At 43.4% G+C, this 19,003-nt stretch overlaps 1 protein-coding gene across 1 annotated transcript in view; it reads left to right on the forward strand.

The window, feature by feature from the left end:
• Window positions 1-19,003, forward strand: part of etv6 (ETS variant transcription factor 6) — a 56,941-nt gene that overhangs the window by 27,089 nt on the left and 10,849 nt on the right. The window contains exon 3 of the mRNA XM_061714754.1: window positions 10,062-10,226. Coding sequence (XP_061570738.1) covers window positions 10,062-10,226 — 165 coding nt within the window. The remainder of the gene's footprint in view (window positions 1-10,061; window positions 10,227-19,003) is intronic.

The following is a 19,003-nucleotide window of genomic DNA, read 5'->3' on the forward strand; positions in this document are numbered from 1 at the left end:
CAAGGGTAAACAAGCTTATTTAAACACGCATTCCCAGTCGCGCGGGTACGGCAGCAGAGAGCAGGAAGTCCATTATGGGACAGGTTAGGTAAATGAGAGCATGCAAATGTGCAGTCTTAAACCTAGTTCTGCCCAGCGGGCAAATGAAAATGAGCGATTAGACTCGACTCTAAAGTTAGTTTAAACAAGCGTTTGAGCTTAGGCCTCGTGGACTGGGGAATGCTGACCCAGGACCGGTAGGTGGACGTTTTCTTTCCCGCCGTAGCAGCTGGCGTATGTTGTAACAGGAGAACGCCATGTGACCCGACGTCTGAGCCTCATCTATCTTGAAGGCTTTGCATCTGAGAAAGAAGCACAAACGGCCACAGAACTGAGTTGAGAGGAGGAGTGAGCGTGATGTCTGACTTTGGGAACTCGATCCGAGCTCTTGTTTAGTATCTGTTTCCTTTCCTGTTTGCCTTTCCTTCCTCTTTTATGTCTTTGTTCAGTCCTCTTGTCTGTTTACCCGTTCGTGCTGTTCATCTGCTTCTACTCTCACCACACTTTCCTTTCTGTTTCCACTCTTCCCTTTTTTTTCTGCCTCTCTCTTTCTGTCCTCGGCGTTGCTGCTGTCTGTTAATAAGCCTCCCGGCATTGCACTCTAACCTTACCGCAGGAAGTTTCCTGTGCTGAAATGGAGCCCACGCTGGATTGCTTCCTGCCAAAGTGCGTTGTGGGACACGTTTCTTTGGGCCCCCTTCTTCCTCCTCCTCCTCCTCCTCCTCTCTCCTCCCTCCGTCTGCTCGGCTTGTTGCTTCCTCCTCTGGGCTCGGTGCAGATGGCCGAGGCCGTCGGACCGGATCTGGGAAGGGCTTTGGCAGCGCGGAGCTTCTCCCCGGCCCGGAGAGAGCATACCGCGGCCGTGACCCCGTGACCCGGGCTGCACTTCTGCCCGCCCCGGCCGCGCCGCTCTCTCAAGTCGGCCGCGGGGGACCGGCGTGCAGCTGGCGCTGCAGCGCAGGTGCCAGCGATGCTCAGCGCTGATGGATGATGGGATCAGTCTGTTGGTGGTCGGCCAGGGGATCCTGGGTGTCTTCCTGTTTTATAGTTAGGATCAAAAAATAAATAAAAACGCTGCAAGTAAACTACAGATGAGGAATATGTCGGTACCCTTGTTTGGCTTGAAACTAACAGAAGTGTCAAGTAACGAAGTACAAATACTTCGTTACCTTACTTAAGTAGAAATTTTGGTTATCTATACTTCACTGGAGTAATTATTTTTCAGACGACTTTTTACTTTTACTCCTTACATTTTCACGCAATTATCTGTACTTTTTACTCCTTACATTTTAAAAACAGCCTTACTCTATTTCATTTCGGCCTTTAATAAAAACTATCCAGTTAAATTGCTCCATCCAGATAGACTGAATTTGGTTGTGGTTGGATGAGAAGTATAAACATAATACCATTCCGACACCCTATTGGTTTGTACGCGTCTGCTCTCTGAAACACATGTTAATGCTCAATAGTACACATATATGGTTCTTTAATATATTTACATTATACTAAGATGCATTCATTTTCAATGGCTTTTGTCCTTAATGGCTTTTTCCCCCTTACATTACTTTTACTTTTATACTTTAAGTAGTTTTGAAACCAGTACTTTTATACTTGAGTAAAAAACTTGAGTTGATACTTCAACTTCTACAGGAGTATTTTTAAACTCTAGTATCTATACTTCTACCTGAGTAATGAATGTGAATACTGAAGACACCTCTGGAAACTAACAAATGGCGTTTGTTATTTATTGTGAGTTTAACACAAATCAGACTCTTTGTTTGAAGTCGATTCACCCAACAATAAAATTAGTAGAAACCAGTGCTGGGGGTAGATTCAAATATCAAGATTCGATTCCGATTCTTAAGATTCAGAATCGATTATCAAGATTCGATTCGATTCCGATATCGATTTGGGTTAGTGTTATTAAAACAGTTTTTTGAGCTTTTACCTGAATTACATGACTGTGTAGTTGTGCAAAATATTACTACTAGTATTATATTGATATTCAACAGCAAGTATTGGCAGCTAATGATGCTGTAAGGACCAATCAGCTCCCAGAATGCTGATAGAACTGCTTTCAGAAACATTGTGTGGAGCAGAATTATCAAACAGATCCAGGGCAACAAACATATGAAATCGCTTTTATTTTTTACCACCTTCCATTTAAATTTTTTCCATGTAACCCCAAAACAATATACATTAATTAAATATAGACAATTTCTGCAATTATAACTGAAAACTTTAATGTTTTCATACCTTTAAACATATTTAAAGGCAAAAACATGGCACCGGTTATCCAACAAAACATTCCTTTTGTGGGCATAAACAAAAAAAATGCCAAAAGTTGTAATGTAATCTTTAGTAGAGATGCATCGATCAGGATCTGTCCGGTATGTATTCAGCATGTCAACCATGTAGGAGGGAGCTAAGACATTCATAGATTTTAAGACAATAAGAAGTACTTTAAAATCTACTCTTTGTTTAACAGGGAGCCAGTGAAGAGAGGATAAAACAGGAGTGATGTGTTCATACCTCTTGGTTTTGGTTAGAATTTTGGCTGCAGCATTTTGAATAAGCTGGAGTTTATGTAACACTTGCTTTGCCAGTCCTTCCAAAGTGCATTGGGGCGGGGGGGACTCCCAGAGGAGTCCGCGGCGTTTGGTGGTCACAGATCGGGTGGGTTTGAATCCAGTAAGAAACAGGACTTACTGACGCGGGCCCAGAACTGGGCCCGTTGAGGTGAGTGAATATCTGCGTAATCGATCGCCCAGAACCCGGCAGGAAGCGGCAGGAAGCGGCAGACTAGGCGGCAGGAAGCAGCAGACTAGGAGGCAGGAAGCAGCAGACTAGGCGGCAGGAAGCAGCAGACTAGGAGGCAGGAAGCAGCAGACTAGGCGGCAGGAAGCAGCAGACTAGGAGGCAGGAAGCAGCAGACTAGGCGGCAGGAAGCAGCAGACTAGGCGGCAGGAAGCAGCAGACTAGGCGGCAGGAAGCAGCAGACTAGGCGGCAGGAGTTTTTTTCAACACAGGCCTAGTAGAAACGGCCAAAACGATGGTAACCGTCATGACGTAATGTGTTTTTGGACAAACTTTAGTCACAATCACTGTGGACCAGAGACCTCCGTCTCTCCCAGGGAGACTCCCGTATTTTGGGTCACAAGTGAAGTTGCACATTTTTGTTTTTTAAGATTGTTTTCCTGTCGGAGTCTGTCGTTATCCTGTTGGCCACTTTCACACAGAGATTGCGGTATAAACATCCACCAGAGATCTCGTCTTCATTGCACCTGCGCTCTCCAGCTGTGCATTCACAATGACCCCCCCCAGTGTGTGCTTTCACGGAGCTTTATGTGTCCAGCGTCTGAAGACGGTCCTCCTCCATATGTTTTTACGATCCACGGCCGGCAACAAGTGTCTAATGTTTCATGTCTCTGCGCTTTAACCACTCAGTGCTGAATAAATGTTGGGGGAGGGACTGCAGTGCTGGCCTTGCTGGTGGTGTAGTGTGAGATTATTACCTTCTTGTTTTTATAAACTCAGAGGAAGCAACAACAACAGGCAAGAGGCAGTTTTCTCATCATTTTATAAAGCTCTTTTTATTTTATTTTTTGGTGAATAAATAAAGTAAGGGGGATATGAGCGGGTGGTGAAACATCTGCTGCACGTCTGAGAGACAAGAAAACACACATGCACACAAAAATTTGGAGTCTGAAAGAGAAAAACAAGAACAGGCAGAGACAGAAACAGCAACCACCCCAGGTCTCACTGCACTTATTTGTCAGTAAAAGTGAGGTGAGGATGTAAGTGTGTGTGTGTGTGTGTGTGTGCATGGTGAAAACAAGGCTTTTACCTGAACTGCACCATGACTGGAGTGGGGGGGCACAACTTTGTGGCTGGTGCTTTAACTTGAGTGTCAAAGCTCGTACTACGACCCCTGCAGCTCCGGCGGGATCAAACCTGGTCGTCTTCTCGGCCCCCCAGGGGCTTTCAGCTTGGTTCAGTATTCTGAAAAGGGGTCGTGTACTGACTGATTTAATCCTCTGTGTGGGACTGAAAGTGAAAGATGAATCAGTTTTCAATCAGCCAAATGAAGTTGGAACTTTAACTGATGCAATTAGCAAATCAAAAGGATCACAATTAATTATGCAGCTCAAAGAACGATTTTTAGAGAAGCACCGATTGGGAATTTTGTAACCTGCCAATACCAATTTTATACATAAAATATAATTAAATTACATACATTTTTATTTGTTATTGTAAAATTCACAATAGAAATAGTTACATAGTCACTTGCTGCCATGTATAACTTTTTATGAATATAGAACCAGTCAGCTTTGACTTAAAACTTGCGTGCAAGTTCCTCTTCAGTGTCACTAAACGTTCTCTGTCTGGTTTCAAAATACAGTCATCAACACCTGAAACAAGAATGGTTAAACTTCCTTCATACCGAGTGTTTTTAATCCACTTCCAATGTCGACTATATTATCAATTTGTACCTCAGCAGGTGAATGTATAAAATGCTCTTGCTTCATATAAATTCACCTCTATTAAATTCCATATTAAAATGGGCAACTTTGCATCAGAAATAAACATATTTGAATACTGATTCAGAATACAGTTTGGGTCTCCATTGCTAGCTTTCACATCCAATAAGGCTTTAATACCACATCAGATGAATTAACATAAAGCAATATATTGATTTACATTATGGGATGAAGCTTTTTCTTTGGTAGTCTGCTTAGCCAACGGCCAGCTATCGTCACTTCCTCATCAGTCATCATCATGCTATGAAGCAGTCACAGCTTGTAGTCACCTGTATCTACGGGACACCCGGCGTCCCTGAAGGCAGCGCTCATCTCTGATTTCACCACAACACGTGAAACAGAAGATTTGGCTGCACGTTTGTCAGGAACCCCTCCATCGTGGACAGGCTGATGGAGCTGGTGGCCACGGGTAAAGCCTGGATTATGGTTCTGCATCAAATTGACGCCGTCGCCGTGACGCCGTCGCCGTGACGCCGTCGCCGTGACGCCGTCGCCGTGACGCCGTTGTGAATCCTTCGGAGTTCTCCGTCACTCCATTTCGCCGCGGTGCAGTACCCCCCGCGACCGCTAGTTCGCGATCTTTTCCTGAATGGTTTATCCAACTTTTCCGGTCATAGTGAATGAAAGAGATAAGGACAACTATTGTGCAAAAAAACAAAACCAAAAAAATCACACATACACGAAAAAAAGAGCGCTGAAAGTTCACGACTGCTTCAAACCGGAAACCGGAAATGCGTTGCTACCAGAGGAACCAATCACAGCCCTCTCGTCTGCGTTTGGTCTGCGTCGCCTCGACGCGTAGTTACAATTTTTGGAAGGTGCAGGTCAGTGACGGCGTCAGTGACGGCGTCAGTGACGGCGTCAGTGACGGTGTCATGCGTAGGCATGGTGTCGTTTTGACGCAGAACCATAACTCAGCCTTAACATTGATAGACATAAGGTGGGCGTCTTCGAGTTGGCTTCACGTGCCTGTTTGTCCATTTCTAACACGTGTTACGGGAAACAAAAGAGACGTGAAAACTGCTCGTCAGAAAAACCTTAGGCTTGACGTTGCGGCTAATCTGCTCCTGCGACATCTATACGCAGCGCTTTGGCGTTCAGCCGTTCTGTGAATGGTTTGCAGCCGTCGTTGAACCTGCGTTTAGCTCCTCCAGGACACCGGTTCACACAGCGCTCGTCCGGGCTCTGCTGCCTCCAGAAGTTTGACAGAGTTAGATCAGCCCTTGAGGCTTCACCGTGTCCCTCACAAATGAAACGCTCCTGCCAGATGTGTCTGAGCTGACCTGGACCCTGACCTAGCCGCCGCCGGGTTTCACGTCCATCCGCCAACAGAGCGCTGATGTGACTCTCATCAGTGCAGGAACCGCGCTCCTTCGCAGCTTGTCAAACATGCTTTATTTTGCAACTCCACTCTGGTTTTTCTTTTAATAACTGCGTCCTCCTGGGACATCTTCCTTTTGTTGTTGGGAGGCGATGGAAAGTTCGACGAGACGGTGACGTCCGTCGACTCCGGAGTTCAGCTTGAATGTGTTCTGATGTTTTCCTTGGCGTTTGGTCCGCCGTTATCCATCTGATCAGCCTTGGCCCTTAAACGCACGCTCACTCCATCACACTCCCAAAACTTAAAACAGTTGCTTTTAATGGAATCACTTTTCAAGAGCAACGGACCATTTGGTCCAATGCGGTTATTATTGTACAAGTCGGAGATGAATCAGCTTGGCTATGATTTCCGCTGATTCCGTGCCAAGAAGTCGACCCGGTGGGAAAAGCAGAACTCCGGGAAGAACGTATGAAGAAATATGGTTCCTTATCAGCCCTCCCTGTGCACATGAGACACCTGCGACCCCGTACCCTGACACTTTTTTGGACGAGTGCTGACAGACTGAGAGTCGGAGGTTGTCTGGCTGTGAGCTGCACTCCAGATAACCGAGACTTTTCCAGGTCTACTCGCGCTCGTCCTGCTGTCTGAACGCAGAGGAGGAAATGGGAAGCGAACAATCGAGGCCGGCTTTCATTTGATATTGATTGCACTGTCTCGGAAAACTTCCTTTTGTTAGATGCATGTGGGGGATCTGGAAGGGGGGAATAAAAGCGAGCGCAGGGTTCTTATTACCCCCGTGACAAGTGACACTGGTGGCCAAAGATAACAGCCGCCGGAGTCCCGGAGGAAGCATTTGAGGCCGGCCGATAAGTCAGATGTGAGGAATGAGAAGTTGTGCTCCGCGTGGGTGTCGCGGAGGTTCGGGTCCGAGCTCAACGCAGTTTCAAGTCTGGTTTTGTGTAGTGTGAAAGAGAGAGGACGGAGGGAAAAAACAAAACAAAGAGGGGGGTGTGTGTGTGAGTCATACTGTAAATCAGGTTGCAACAACAGCAAGATTTGGTGAAATGGCACTATCTGTGTTGCCTTGGATAAATAAACACACGTCAGTGCTGAATGAACGTATAAATCAAAGTCGGATCCAGATTGTTTTATTCTGTTTTTAATTGTTTTCACACAAGTAATATTAAGTTTGTTACTTTATAACAAACTTGAGTATATTTTTCTTATGTTGATGTTTCTTATGTTCATTTGATCCAGTTAGATTTGTGAGTGAAAAATAACAAATTTATTAAATATAACAAAAGAAAATGCACAAATGAATGTGTTCAGTACTTTAATGACACCGATATTTTTTAATCTTTTAGAGGAGAAAATGAGGCATATTAGGAAATTAAGGTGGCTGGTATTTAACCCTTGTACTGTCTTTAGGTCAAAATGACCTAATTCTTCTATCATCCTGCTCTCTCCTTCCTTCTCCCTTCCTCTTTTCTTCCTTCCTTCCTTCCTTCCTTCCTTCCTTCCTTCCTTCCTTCCTTCCTTCCTTCCTTCCTTCCTTCCTTCCTTCCTTCCTTCCTTCCTTCCTTCTTTTGTCCCTTCTTTCCTTCCTTCTTTCCTCCCTTCCTTCCTTCCTTCCTTCCTTCCTTCCTTCTTTCCTCCCTTCCTTCCTTCCTTCTTTCCTTCCTTCCTTCTTTCCTCCCTTCCTTCCTTCCTCCCTTCCTTCCTTCCTTTCTTCCTTCCTTCCTTCCTTCCTTCCTTCCTTCCTTCCTTCCTTCCTTCCTTCCTTCCTTCCTTTCTTCCTTCCTTCCTTCTTTTGTCCATTCCTTCCTTCCTTCCTTCCTTCCTTTCTTCCTTCCTTCCTTCTTTTGTCCATTCCTTCCTTCTTTCCTTCCTTCCTTCCTTCCTTCCTTCCTTCCTTCCTTCCTTCCTTCCTTCTTTTGTCCATTCCTTCCTTCTTTCCTCAATTCCTTCCTTCTTTTCTCCCTTCCTTCCTTCTTTCCTCCCTTCTTCCCTTCCTTCCTTCCTTGACCCTAAGACAGCACAAGGGTTTTAAAAAAAAAGCCCTTTTTTAGTAATTTTCCGTCTGAATGCATGTTACCTGGACTGTCGTGCTCCGTCCTGGCAGAGCGTGGCCGGCTACCTGTTGGCCAGTAGTCTGATTATTCGACCTTAAAGGACCTTGAACAGTCGGGGAAAAAGTGGTTCAAAGCGCGTCGTTTCTTCGGCTGCTGCAAAACCTGGCAACCGCCGCTAGAGGCCGCCGGGCCGGCTGTTCCGGGTTAGCCCTGTTTAGTGGCCTTTAACCCTTGTGCTGTCTTTGGGTCAAAATGACCCAATTCTTCTATCCTTCTTTCCTCCTGCCATTCTCTCTCCTTCCTTCTTCCTTTCCTCTTTTCTTCCTTTTTTACCCTCCTTTACTCCTTTTTCTTCCTACCTCCCTTTCGTCATTCGTTCCTTTATTACCAGGGGTGCACACAAGCCGGGACTCCAGGGCTAGTCTACTGCATGTTTTAGATGTCTCCCTGTCTTCAACACACCTGATTCTAATCACTGGTCGTCATCAACATGTCATCAAGGTTTACACAACTCTGTTGGTGACACAGCCTTGTATATCAGGGTTGTGTTGAGGCAGGAAACATCTAAAACGTGCAGTAGACTGGCCCTCGAGTACCGGCTTGTGTGCACCCATTTCTCCATTCCTTCCTTCTTCCCTCCCTTCTTTCTTTCCTTTTCTCCATTCCTTCCTCCCTCCCTTCTTTCCTTTTTGCCCCTATTTCCTGCCTTTTCCCTTCCTTCCATCTTTTGTCCCCTTCTTTGCTGCCTTCCATGTTTTCTCCCTTCCTTACTCCCTTTCCTACTTCCTTCCTTCTTTTGTCCTTTCTTCCTTACTTCCTTCCTTCATTCCTTCATTCCTTCTTTTCTCCCTTCACCCTCCGTTGACCCAAAGACAGCACAAGGGTTAAGACTGCTGAAATAAAGTTAACCTGATCAGCACAACCAGCCGTACGGCCTCTAAAACAAGTGTGATTATTCTGCTCGTTTTAACAGGACTCACTTTTTGAGCCCCTAGTGGTCATTAAATGAACTGAAATGTTGTTGTTTTTTTCATTACCTCTGCCTAATCCTACTTAAAAGAATATCCGGAACTCTGGTATTTGGGTTTTCTTATTGGCATTGATTCAGAAACAAATATTTGTACGTCTCACAAAACACACCGAGCTGAGTCCTCTGCTTTTACTCCATCACTGTCGGGTAAAACGGCGTCTTCCAGCATCCACACAACGCCAAGTTCCAGGGCTGTTTTATGGCTCTTTTATTTTCCCTGGTTATGTAGTTAACCTTTGTCTTGAAGGAAAGGTTTTAGCGCCCTGGTCCGGTAGGACCAGCGCTGGCTCCCCGCTGCACCTCTCCCACCTTCTCTCGTTTCCCCGCCGCCTCTCAGCAGCTTTCCTGGACGCTGCTGCAGATGTTTCACACTCTGCTTTCCCACGGCAGTGAGACAAAACACAACAGCGTGCTGGGGAGGGGGTGGTGGTGGTTGGGGGGTGCTGTCACTCGTTTCCTCTGCCCCCCCTTCCCTCTTGTGTCCTCGTCCTTTTGTACACAAACCAATAAAGTGTCCGTCCTCCGGTGAGCTGCAGAGCTGCAGATCAGAATATGAGCTATCAGACCAAACATCAGTCCTGGCTGTTTCCTGTTATATCCTCCCCACCTTTTTTCATTTTTGTGATTCATTCCTCCCTCCCCCCCCAAACCTATCATCTTCTAATCTTTTATTCTAACCTCCTCTCCCTCTCTGACGCTGTCTCCTCCATCTTTTTTCTTTATCTCTGCTGCCGTTCCCGTAATCTCTCCCTCCTTCTGGCTTTTATCTCCACTTCCTCAATATCCTTTTTACTGCCTCTGCCTCCTTCCTTCCTCCCTCCCCTTTCCCCCCCACAACCCCCCTCCTTCCTGTCTTTCCTGTCTTTCCCTCGTTTTCCTTCCTGCTCCCCTCCCCAGCACCACCACCACCCCCGTCCGTCTGCTTCACCCTTTTTTTTTTTGTTTTTTCACCACCATTTTCTTGCTTCTTCAACCAAAGCCCTGTTCTCTGATCTCTGATCTCTGATCTCTGATCTCTGATCTCTGATCTCTAATATCTCCACCTTCTCCACCTGCAGGGCTGCAGCCGGTGTTCTGGAGCCGGGACGACGTGGCGCAGTGGCTGCGCTGGGCGGAGAAGGAGTTCGCCCTGCGGCCGATCACCAGCGGCACCTTCCAGATGAACGGCAAGGCCCTGCTGCTGCTCACCAAGGAGGACTTCCGCTACCGATCCCCCCACTCCGGTACTCCTCCCTCCTGCTTCTCTTATGGAGCTTTTACACTAGTACCTACTCAGCCCGACTCGACTCACCTCCACTCAGTTTGGTTCTTTCCTACTAGGGGTCTAACGTGCCGAGTAGATACTTTTTCTGTAACTATTCTGCCAAGGCCACCAATTGGTCGGGGGGTTGGAGTCAGACGTCTGAGTCAGGATGTGACATCAGCGAAAGAGCAACTCTGACGGATTCTTGTTCATTTTATTCGACCAGCAATGGCAACAAAAGTCTGTTTCATGATCCAACTCTGAGGGTCAGATGTTCATAAACCTGGTGTCTGAGGAGAGAATTAAAAAGGGATCTAGACGGAGATAATAAACGACAAGATCCACCAGCAGCTCTGTCTCTTCATAGACAAACTAAAAAAAAAAAAATTAAAAAGCGTCGCCGCTTGAAGCTTCTTTCACTCTCATTTTTTAAACTTTTTTTTAACAGACCCAGCAGCACATACAGGACTGTCTCAGAAAATTAGAATGTTGTGATAAAGTTCTTTATTTTCTGTAAGGCAATTAAAAAAAACAAAAATGTCATACATTCTGGATTCATTACAAATCAACTGAAATATTGCAAGCCTTTTATTATTTTAATATCGCTGATTATGGCTTACAGTTTAAGATTAAGATTCCCAGAATATTCAAATTTTTTGAGATAGGATATTTGAGTTTTCTGTTTTCAGTTGACATTTTTGCATTACAGAAAATAAAGGACTTTATCACAATATTGTAATTTTCTGAGACAGTCCTGTATATCATCTCCTCCAGGTTCTACATCTTTAGTGTTGTTGTCTTCTTCGTTTAGATACACAATCAAATACATCACAGCAGCTTCACTCCAACCTCCTACTTCTGCTCCAGATGAATTGTTGTGGAAAAGAAACCAGGCCGAGCTGAGATGAGTAGAGCTGAGTAGGTACTAGTGGAAAAGTGCCATTTGATTCCCGGCTCAGAAAAGCCGGAGACATCAGTGAAACCTTGTACAGTTGAGTCTTTGTTGTCCGGCCAGAGCAGAGGTGCAGAGGTGCAGAAGTGCTGCTGCAAGGCGACCATTTGAGCACTTTCGGAAAGTTAAAACCAACTAAAAGTCTTGGATGGACATTTTATGAGTCCAAACACTTTGGCCCTCATCCAGCTTTCACCTTATTACAAATCTTTTTAACGGTGAAGGCACGTGCTAGTTCATCTTAAAAAAAAAAAAAATCAATGTGTTTACAGCGAAACTACACCCTTTAAAAAGAATCAATGAAGCCAGCGGGAGCAGATGATGGAACGTGGCTGTTACGAGGCGGCTGGGGGGAGGAAGCGGGAGGCGGTTGATCAGGAAGTACAAAGCAACCTCAACTGTCGCCTGGGCAACGCCGGCGGCCACGGGCATGGAAATAAAACAGAAAAAGCGAAGTGATTTCCTCACAGTTTTTATTTCTGTTTTGAACACGAAAAGGGGTTTTTCGTCTGGCTCGGGGGCGCCGAGGACGTTTCACGCCGCCGCCGTGTGATGTGGCTCAGGGTGAAAGTGTCGCGAGTGGGTTGGCGAAAGGTTTGATGTACGAAGAGATGAGCTTTCGCTGAAGCCGCCTCAAAAATCTGCACAAAATAGTGATCAAATTTCAGCTCATCACATGTCCAACTGCTAAGAGGATGGTAGTTATAGTAGATTTAAAATAAATCGATAAATAGATGATGGTAATTAAAGGAATGCTTATTTTAAATCTGATTAAATTTTTGCAGCAGTTGAATAAATTGGACATGAACTTTGACACAGTTTTACAAACCTTCTGGGGAAGATGTTCATCAACCCCTCTAGGATTTTCTGATGGAAGCACCTTGAAAGAGGTTGTTTCACCACCTTTTCTTTGGAATCTGATCTATCAGAAGAATTAGAGCTTCAGGCCACACCCACACACCGGATTGACTCATAACTTTAAAATGAATTGTGAAATCGAAGTTTGTTTTTTTAGCAGCTTTTTATGGACAGGAAATTTCCCAAAAGAGTGTGTGTTTCAGCTGATTGACCTCACACACGCAGTTTTACTTTCTCTTATAGTTTTATTGAGAATAGTTGGACATTTTGTGGTATAAAAAAACAGGAATGAGTAGGTTTCATTTGGGACCTTGAAAGGAATCGGAAGGAAAAACATATTTTTTCCACCAGATTCTCGTAAATGTACTTCCTATACCGCCATGGAGATCACGTCAGAGATCAGTAGAGGCTCCCGATTTTAAACACCATGTTGGGTGTCGGTACAATATACGTTTCTGTTGCTCAAGTATGGAAAAGATGGGAAGAACAATGTATAGATGGTTCAAGATGTCAAAAGAGGCATGTTATGGATAAAATAAATACTTTATCATCTGAAATGGTTGCTAAAATTAAAAACCGCGTGGGTTGCAGTGCAGGTCCTGACTTGACGTGGTAAAACCGGCTGCTGTGAACATGTATGAACAGACCGGGTTGAACAGGAGCTTTAGTTGTGTCTCTCCGTACGTTGACTGAAGCACGTCACAAAGATTTCAATTGACATGTCGCTAATTTGTGTCAACTTTAAAAAAATAAAAAAAAGGCAGAATGTCTCCTTTAAGAATGATCTAAACCAGGGCTGTGGATTCATTCAAATGTCAAGAATCGATTCGATTCTGATTCTTAAGTTTCAGAATGGATTATCAAGATTTGATTCAATTTGATTCCCATATCGATTTGAGTTAGTGTTATTAAAACTGTTTTTGAGCTTTTGCATGAATTATGTGTAGTTGTGCAACATATTAATACTAGTATTATATTGAGATTCAACATCAAGTATTGGCAGCTAATGATGCTGAAAGGACCAATCACCTCCCAGAATGCTGATAGAACTGCTTTCAGAAACATTGTGTGGCAGAATTACCAAACAGATCCAGGGCAGCAAACAGAGGCCGTATGAAATTGCTTTTATTTTTTTACCACATTCAATTTTTGGTCTTTTTCGGTTTTTAATTTTTGACAATTTGGTTTTTATCATTTTATGCAAATCTAACCCCGAGACAGTATATAAAGTAATAAAAAATAGACAATTTATACAATTATAACTGAAAACTTTAATGTTTTCATACCCAAAAACATGCACAATTTATTCTCGTGTCCAACAAAACATTCCTTTTTTGGGCATAAACCAAAAAATATCAAAAGTTGTAATGTAATGATGAAAAATAAAAGAAATAAAAAAAATTTTAAAAATCGATCTTTAGACATACAAATCGATTTTTAGGAATTGATATGAGAAAACCAACCAAAAGAAAACCAGGCTGAAAGCAGAAGTTGATTCCAGTGTTATCTTCAGGCCCTCAGGCGTCGTACATTAGAACCAGACGCTGTCCTGCTCCTTAAAGATGGACGGCTGCAGACTCTCGTCTAACGAGTCCAAATCTGACCTGCGTCTATAGAAATGGCGTCTCTGCTGGTGCGGGAGTGCTGCCGATCGTATGGAACAATCGTAGTCATTTTAAATAATCAGCCCCGTGCCGCTATAATCAGCCCAATTATCCTAATTCACCTGGACGAAAACAGCTGAAACATGAATGTCTTTTGTTGTGCAACCTGGTTTAATGGCAGCAGATCACTGCATTTTTGTCACCTGTCGTTCCCGTAATGACTTTCAATCATCTCAACTTTTATATGAGCTTATACTAAACTCACCAGCCACGTTGTCAGTGGGAGACTCTGCACATTATATGAAGCTTATAAAGTAACCGGTGAGAGCAACCCTGAACGCCTTTTTCAGAGAAACACAGCATCCGGTTCTTCTTTTATGGAAAGTCTTGCTTATTTCAGCAAAACATTGACAACCATATGCTCATGTTCCAACAGCAAAAGCATCTGGGTGCTAAAGTCACCATCATTCATTGATAAAAACTTTACGAACTTCACGAAACCAAACTTCACAGTTCAGCAGCTCAAGAACCTGTTGATTTGATTAGATTCTAATTTTAGTGGGATATCAGGTGAAACTCTTGGTTCAGGTAGCTGCAGATTAAACAAGTCCAGTTTTAATTCTCTGCACGAATGAGCAGTAAATCAGCCGCGGCTGATCGCTGGGGTTTCTTCTCACCGCTGCAGCTGCAGCGGCTTTACAGTAAAGACGCTCAGGTGATGCGGTGTTTCCAGTTCAGCTGCACGCCAAGCAATTTCACATCCTGCTCAGAAATCGAGATTTAGAAGAGAAAAAAAAAGTGGAAGATATGACTCATCTTCTTTTTTTATTCTCTGATGCAAGGTTTTGTTGTATCAATCAGCAAAAGTGTGAAAATCTGTGATTACTTTCCACCTGCACCCGGAAATACATCTTGAAGTCATTACTTTTTTTCTTTTTTTTTGCAGTGTTTATACCCTCGGTTTAGGAAATGGGACAATTATCTGGCTTGTGTGCTCTCAGAGATTTGAATAATTGCATTTCTCATCAGAGACAAATGTTTTTTAATGATAAAAATAATACGTTTCCTTTCACAAACCACCTCAGCCACGATCAGATAAGGTACGTGGTGTTGAACGCTCAGACTCGAAGGCGTTCAGAGGGAAGCGTGCACCGCCAAACCTCGACAAGACGGGGCGCTTTCTCTAGTTTCCCGCCAACTGTGATTCATAGCCATCAACCTGTCACCTTCCCAGCAGGTTTTATTCAAAACCGGGGCCTATAAATAGAGAATCAAAGCAAATACCAGGAAGCAGGAATGCTGCCGGCGCGGCGACGCACCGCCACAGGACTGGAAAGCGAGAACTGAAAGAGGCGCGTGTGCGTGTGCTTGTGCTTGTGCGTGTGCGTGTGCGTGTGCGTGTGCGTGTGCGTGTGCGTGCGTGTCCACCATCACTTCCTTTATGAGAATCATTTCCTTGTTATGGTAAGTCTTTAACGAAGCCCTGCAGACGATGAGCAGGTTGTCTTTTGTTTGTGTGTTGGTTCAAATCCCGTCCTCGTTTGCTCACCGTGTAAATGTTTTGCCACAACAGCAGTTGAGCAACTGGCCACTGAGGCAAAAACAAACAGCTGTAAATCATTCAGCGAGGTTCCCGTCCCAGGCTTTGTTCCTGCTGTCGGTCAACACTGTATAACCACTTGAAGGAAAGGCCCGGGTCATATCGAGCTATGCTCTATTTACTTGTGTCAACAGCCACATCAGGCTCATCCTGCTGAAACAGGCTGCACAGTTGAATGTGCAGAGTCCTCTTCAAGAGGATGAGTTTACTGCACCGCTCTGCTTTGGTCGTCCCATTCGCAAGAAAGAGCAAGGTGGTAATTCCATTTTGAAAATGTTTTAGTTTCATGAATTTAAGCTTTAGTCAAAGAAGCATGCTGGGCTATATACCGTCAAAACAATTCCCCACGGTAAGAATTTGTCATCTTGTGGTAAAAATGATAAATTCCCGTTGATGACGTTTTTGTGTAAAGCTGATTTATGGTTCTGTGTTAAATCGACGCACAACGTATGTGTGTGGGAAGGAAGGAAGGAAGGAAGGAAGGAAGGAAGGAAGGAAGGAAGGAAGGAAGGAAGGAAGGAAGGAAGGAAGGAAGGAAGGAAGGAAGGAAGGAAGGAAGGAAGGAAGGAAGGAAGGAAGGAAGGAAGGAAGGAAGGAAGGAAGGAAGGAAGACTTTAACCCTTGTGCTGTTTTTGGGTCAAGGAAGGAGGAAGAGAAGAAGGGAGGAAAGAGGAAGGAAGAATGAAAAGTAGGAAAGAAAGAAAGAAGGAAGGAAGGAAGAATGAAAAGAAGGAAGGAAGGAAGGAAGGAAGGAAGGAAGGAAGGAAGGAAGGAAGGAAGGAAGGAAGGAAGGAAGGAAGGAAGGAAGGAAGGAAGGAAGGAAGGAAGGAAGGAAGGAAGGAAGGAAGGAAGGAAGGAAGAAAAGAGGAAGGGATGAAGGAAGACTTTAACCCTTGTGCTGTTTTTGGGTCAAGGAAGGAGGAAGAGAAGAAGGGAGGAAAGAAGGAAGGAAGGAAGAATGAAAAGTAGGAAAGAAAGAAAGAAGGAAGGAAGGAAGAATGAAAAGAAGGAAAGAAAGAAGGAAAGAAGGACGGAAGGAATAATGAAAAGAAGGAAGGAAGGAAGGAAGGAAGGAAGGAAGGAAGGAAGGAAGGAAGGAAGGAAGGAAGGAAGGAAGGGAGAAAAGAAGGAAGGAAAGAAGGGAGGAAAGAAGGAAGGGAGGAAGGAAGGGAGGAAGGAAGGAAAGGAAGGAGCCTGAAAGAAAGGAAGATAAATTCCCATTGGTGTAGTTTAGTAGCATTTAGTATTCTTCTAGAGCAGTGATTTGGAGGCTCCAAAGACTGAATGTGGTGATAGATTTATATTTAAAAAGGTGGAGTTGAATTGAATTTTTTTTATCGTTATCAGGATAAATGCCAGAAATTATCGTGATTTTAGTCCATACCGCCCATCCCTACTCACAGCAAGAGGGTTCCTGGTTCAAGTCTCTCTGTGTGGGGTTTGCATGTTCTCCCCGTGCCTCTGGTTACTCCGGCTTCCTCCCACAGTCCACAAACATGAATACTAGGTTAATTGATAATTCTAAATTGCCTGTAGGTGTGAGTGTGAGTGTGTCTGGTTGTCTGTCTCTATATGTCGCCCTGTGATGGACTGGCGACCTGTCCAGGGTGTATCTGCCTCTCGCCTGTAATTAGCTGGAATAGACTCCAGCAGACCCCCGTGACCCTGCAAAGGAAAAAGCGGGTATAGAAAATGAATGGATGGAAGTTTTACTCACTTATTTCTTATTCTAAGAAGATTCCCCCCTCGGGTTGTAAAAAATAGAACCCGAGAGATTTTTACTTGCAACCCAATATTATCGGTGATTGCAGTATCATCATTTATAAAAGCCAATAAATTACATTGAAAATTATAAACTGAAAATTAAAAGAGAGAAGATGAAAGCATCCTTGAACTACAGTTTATCTACAACAAACTTTAAACCAACAGGACTTTAATATATTTGATGTGAAAACTAAATTATTTTACTTTTTTAAACTATGTTGTTCTTTCTTGGTGACTCATAAATAGCAAACATAATAAATGTTAGTTAACTTACAATATATCTGTTGTATAGATAACTAGATATTGGCCAATTTATCAGTTAAAAATCTTATATAATTGAGATTTTTGTAAAAATCTTCTTTGTGGATCCCAGAGTTATAATATTAAATTTTTTAATAGTTTAGATATTTTTCTTTGTTTAGTTTCAGTTAGTCGTACGAGGCCGTTAGTAGTTTAGGTTTTGATGTATTGACTTGCAACAAAAATCCAGGATGACAGAATCGTATCAACAGTGCCATAAAAGATCCTTTATTCTTTATTTTAAGTAATCAGAAGTAGAAAAAAAGAACTGATCAAAAAATGCATTTAGTTTCAGTTAGTTTTCGAGTTTCCACTCAAATAAGCTCAATGCGTTTCAAAATAATAAAAATGCCCGATTCTCGTCATGCTTGGACGCCAATCGTAAATGCTACTGGAACTGAGTTGCTGATGTGGGACACGGCAGGATTTGTCTTTGTTAGCTGTTGTGTGTGATTTAAGCCTCTACGTCACAACTACTACACATGTAGCCCACATACGTGTCTCACTCGTGGCTGCTTCTATACTTATCCGTCGGTCGTGTTGCTCTGCAGTTATATAATCACCGCGAGGTGGAGGTGCAGATTCCTTTCCCCTTTTCTTTTTTTCTCAGTTCCTTTTTGTATCTCAGACTTGGCAAAGCAGCAAATGACGCACAGCTTATGTGAGTGGGAGTTAATAAATATTGATCAACAGTAGTTCTTACCGACATTGCCGCAGTCCATCTTCCCTCCCATCTTTAAATCAACAAAGACAAAGCATTTCAGAGAAATATGCAAAAGGAAAATAATCCAAGTGCACCAATCCGATTTGTTGTTCTTTTTGCTCTTCTTTTTTGGTTTCTCCCTTCCCTGGATATATATTAATGGTTAATACCAATTTTGGTAAAACCTAAAGCATATACATGTATTTTAATCTTCAAACTAAGATTTTTTTTGTGCGTGCGCGAGTGTGTTTCCTTCACAGCCCTCTTGGCAGTCTACTATATTTTATTGTTCCCTCAAGTAAATGAAGGGAAAAAAAGTGAAAAAGAATTCTGCCAAAGAAAGTGGAACGTGAAAAAGTAGGAAAGAAAAGACAAGACAGTGAAGGGTGCAGTTTGGTGAGTGAGTGATGTGTGAAAAAATGTATAATGCATGTCAACTCTTTTGGTTCTGCTGGAAGTTTATACAAAGTTAATACAACGTACAGGAATTTGATGCCATCTGTTGGATTTCCGAGCCAGCTATCTTCCATGAATGGGAATTAAAAGAATTAGGAAGAAAACTGATTTATACCAGAATGCATCATCAGTGGACTGAACTGGACTGTTCTGAACTTTCAGTGGAAACAGCCTTTACTTGAATTTTGTTGGCTATATTTGGGATCAAAATATTATTTGCAGAAAATGTCAGTGGAAAAAATCGTGCTATATCAAAAAATATTAAAATACACACAGAGCAGGATTTGTATCCCCAACTCTTCCACTCATTGGTTTGTTGTGAACGCTGTGGGAACATGATGAGGTGTTGCAGCTAATTACTTACAGGAAACTGGAGTTGGAAAGTTTTGTCTGCTTTTTTAATCATCTCATAAACAGATCTGATGGATTCTTTTGAACAGCTGATTAGGAAGTATTTGTTTCGGGGAAACAGTAGAGTTCTTGTTCAAACATGCCGTTGATGCCATCGTTTACTGTTAGA

Source organism: Cololabis saira, chromosome 23, assembly GCF_033807715.1.
Source record: "Cololabis saira isolate AMF1-May2022 chromosome 23, fColSai1.1, whole genome shotgun sequence".
NCBI classification, from domain to species: Eukaryota; Metazoa; Chordata; class Actinopteri; order Beloniformes; family Belonidae; genus Cololabis; species Cololabis saira.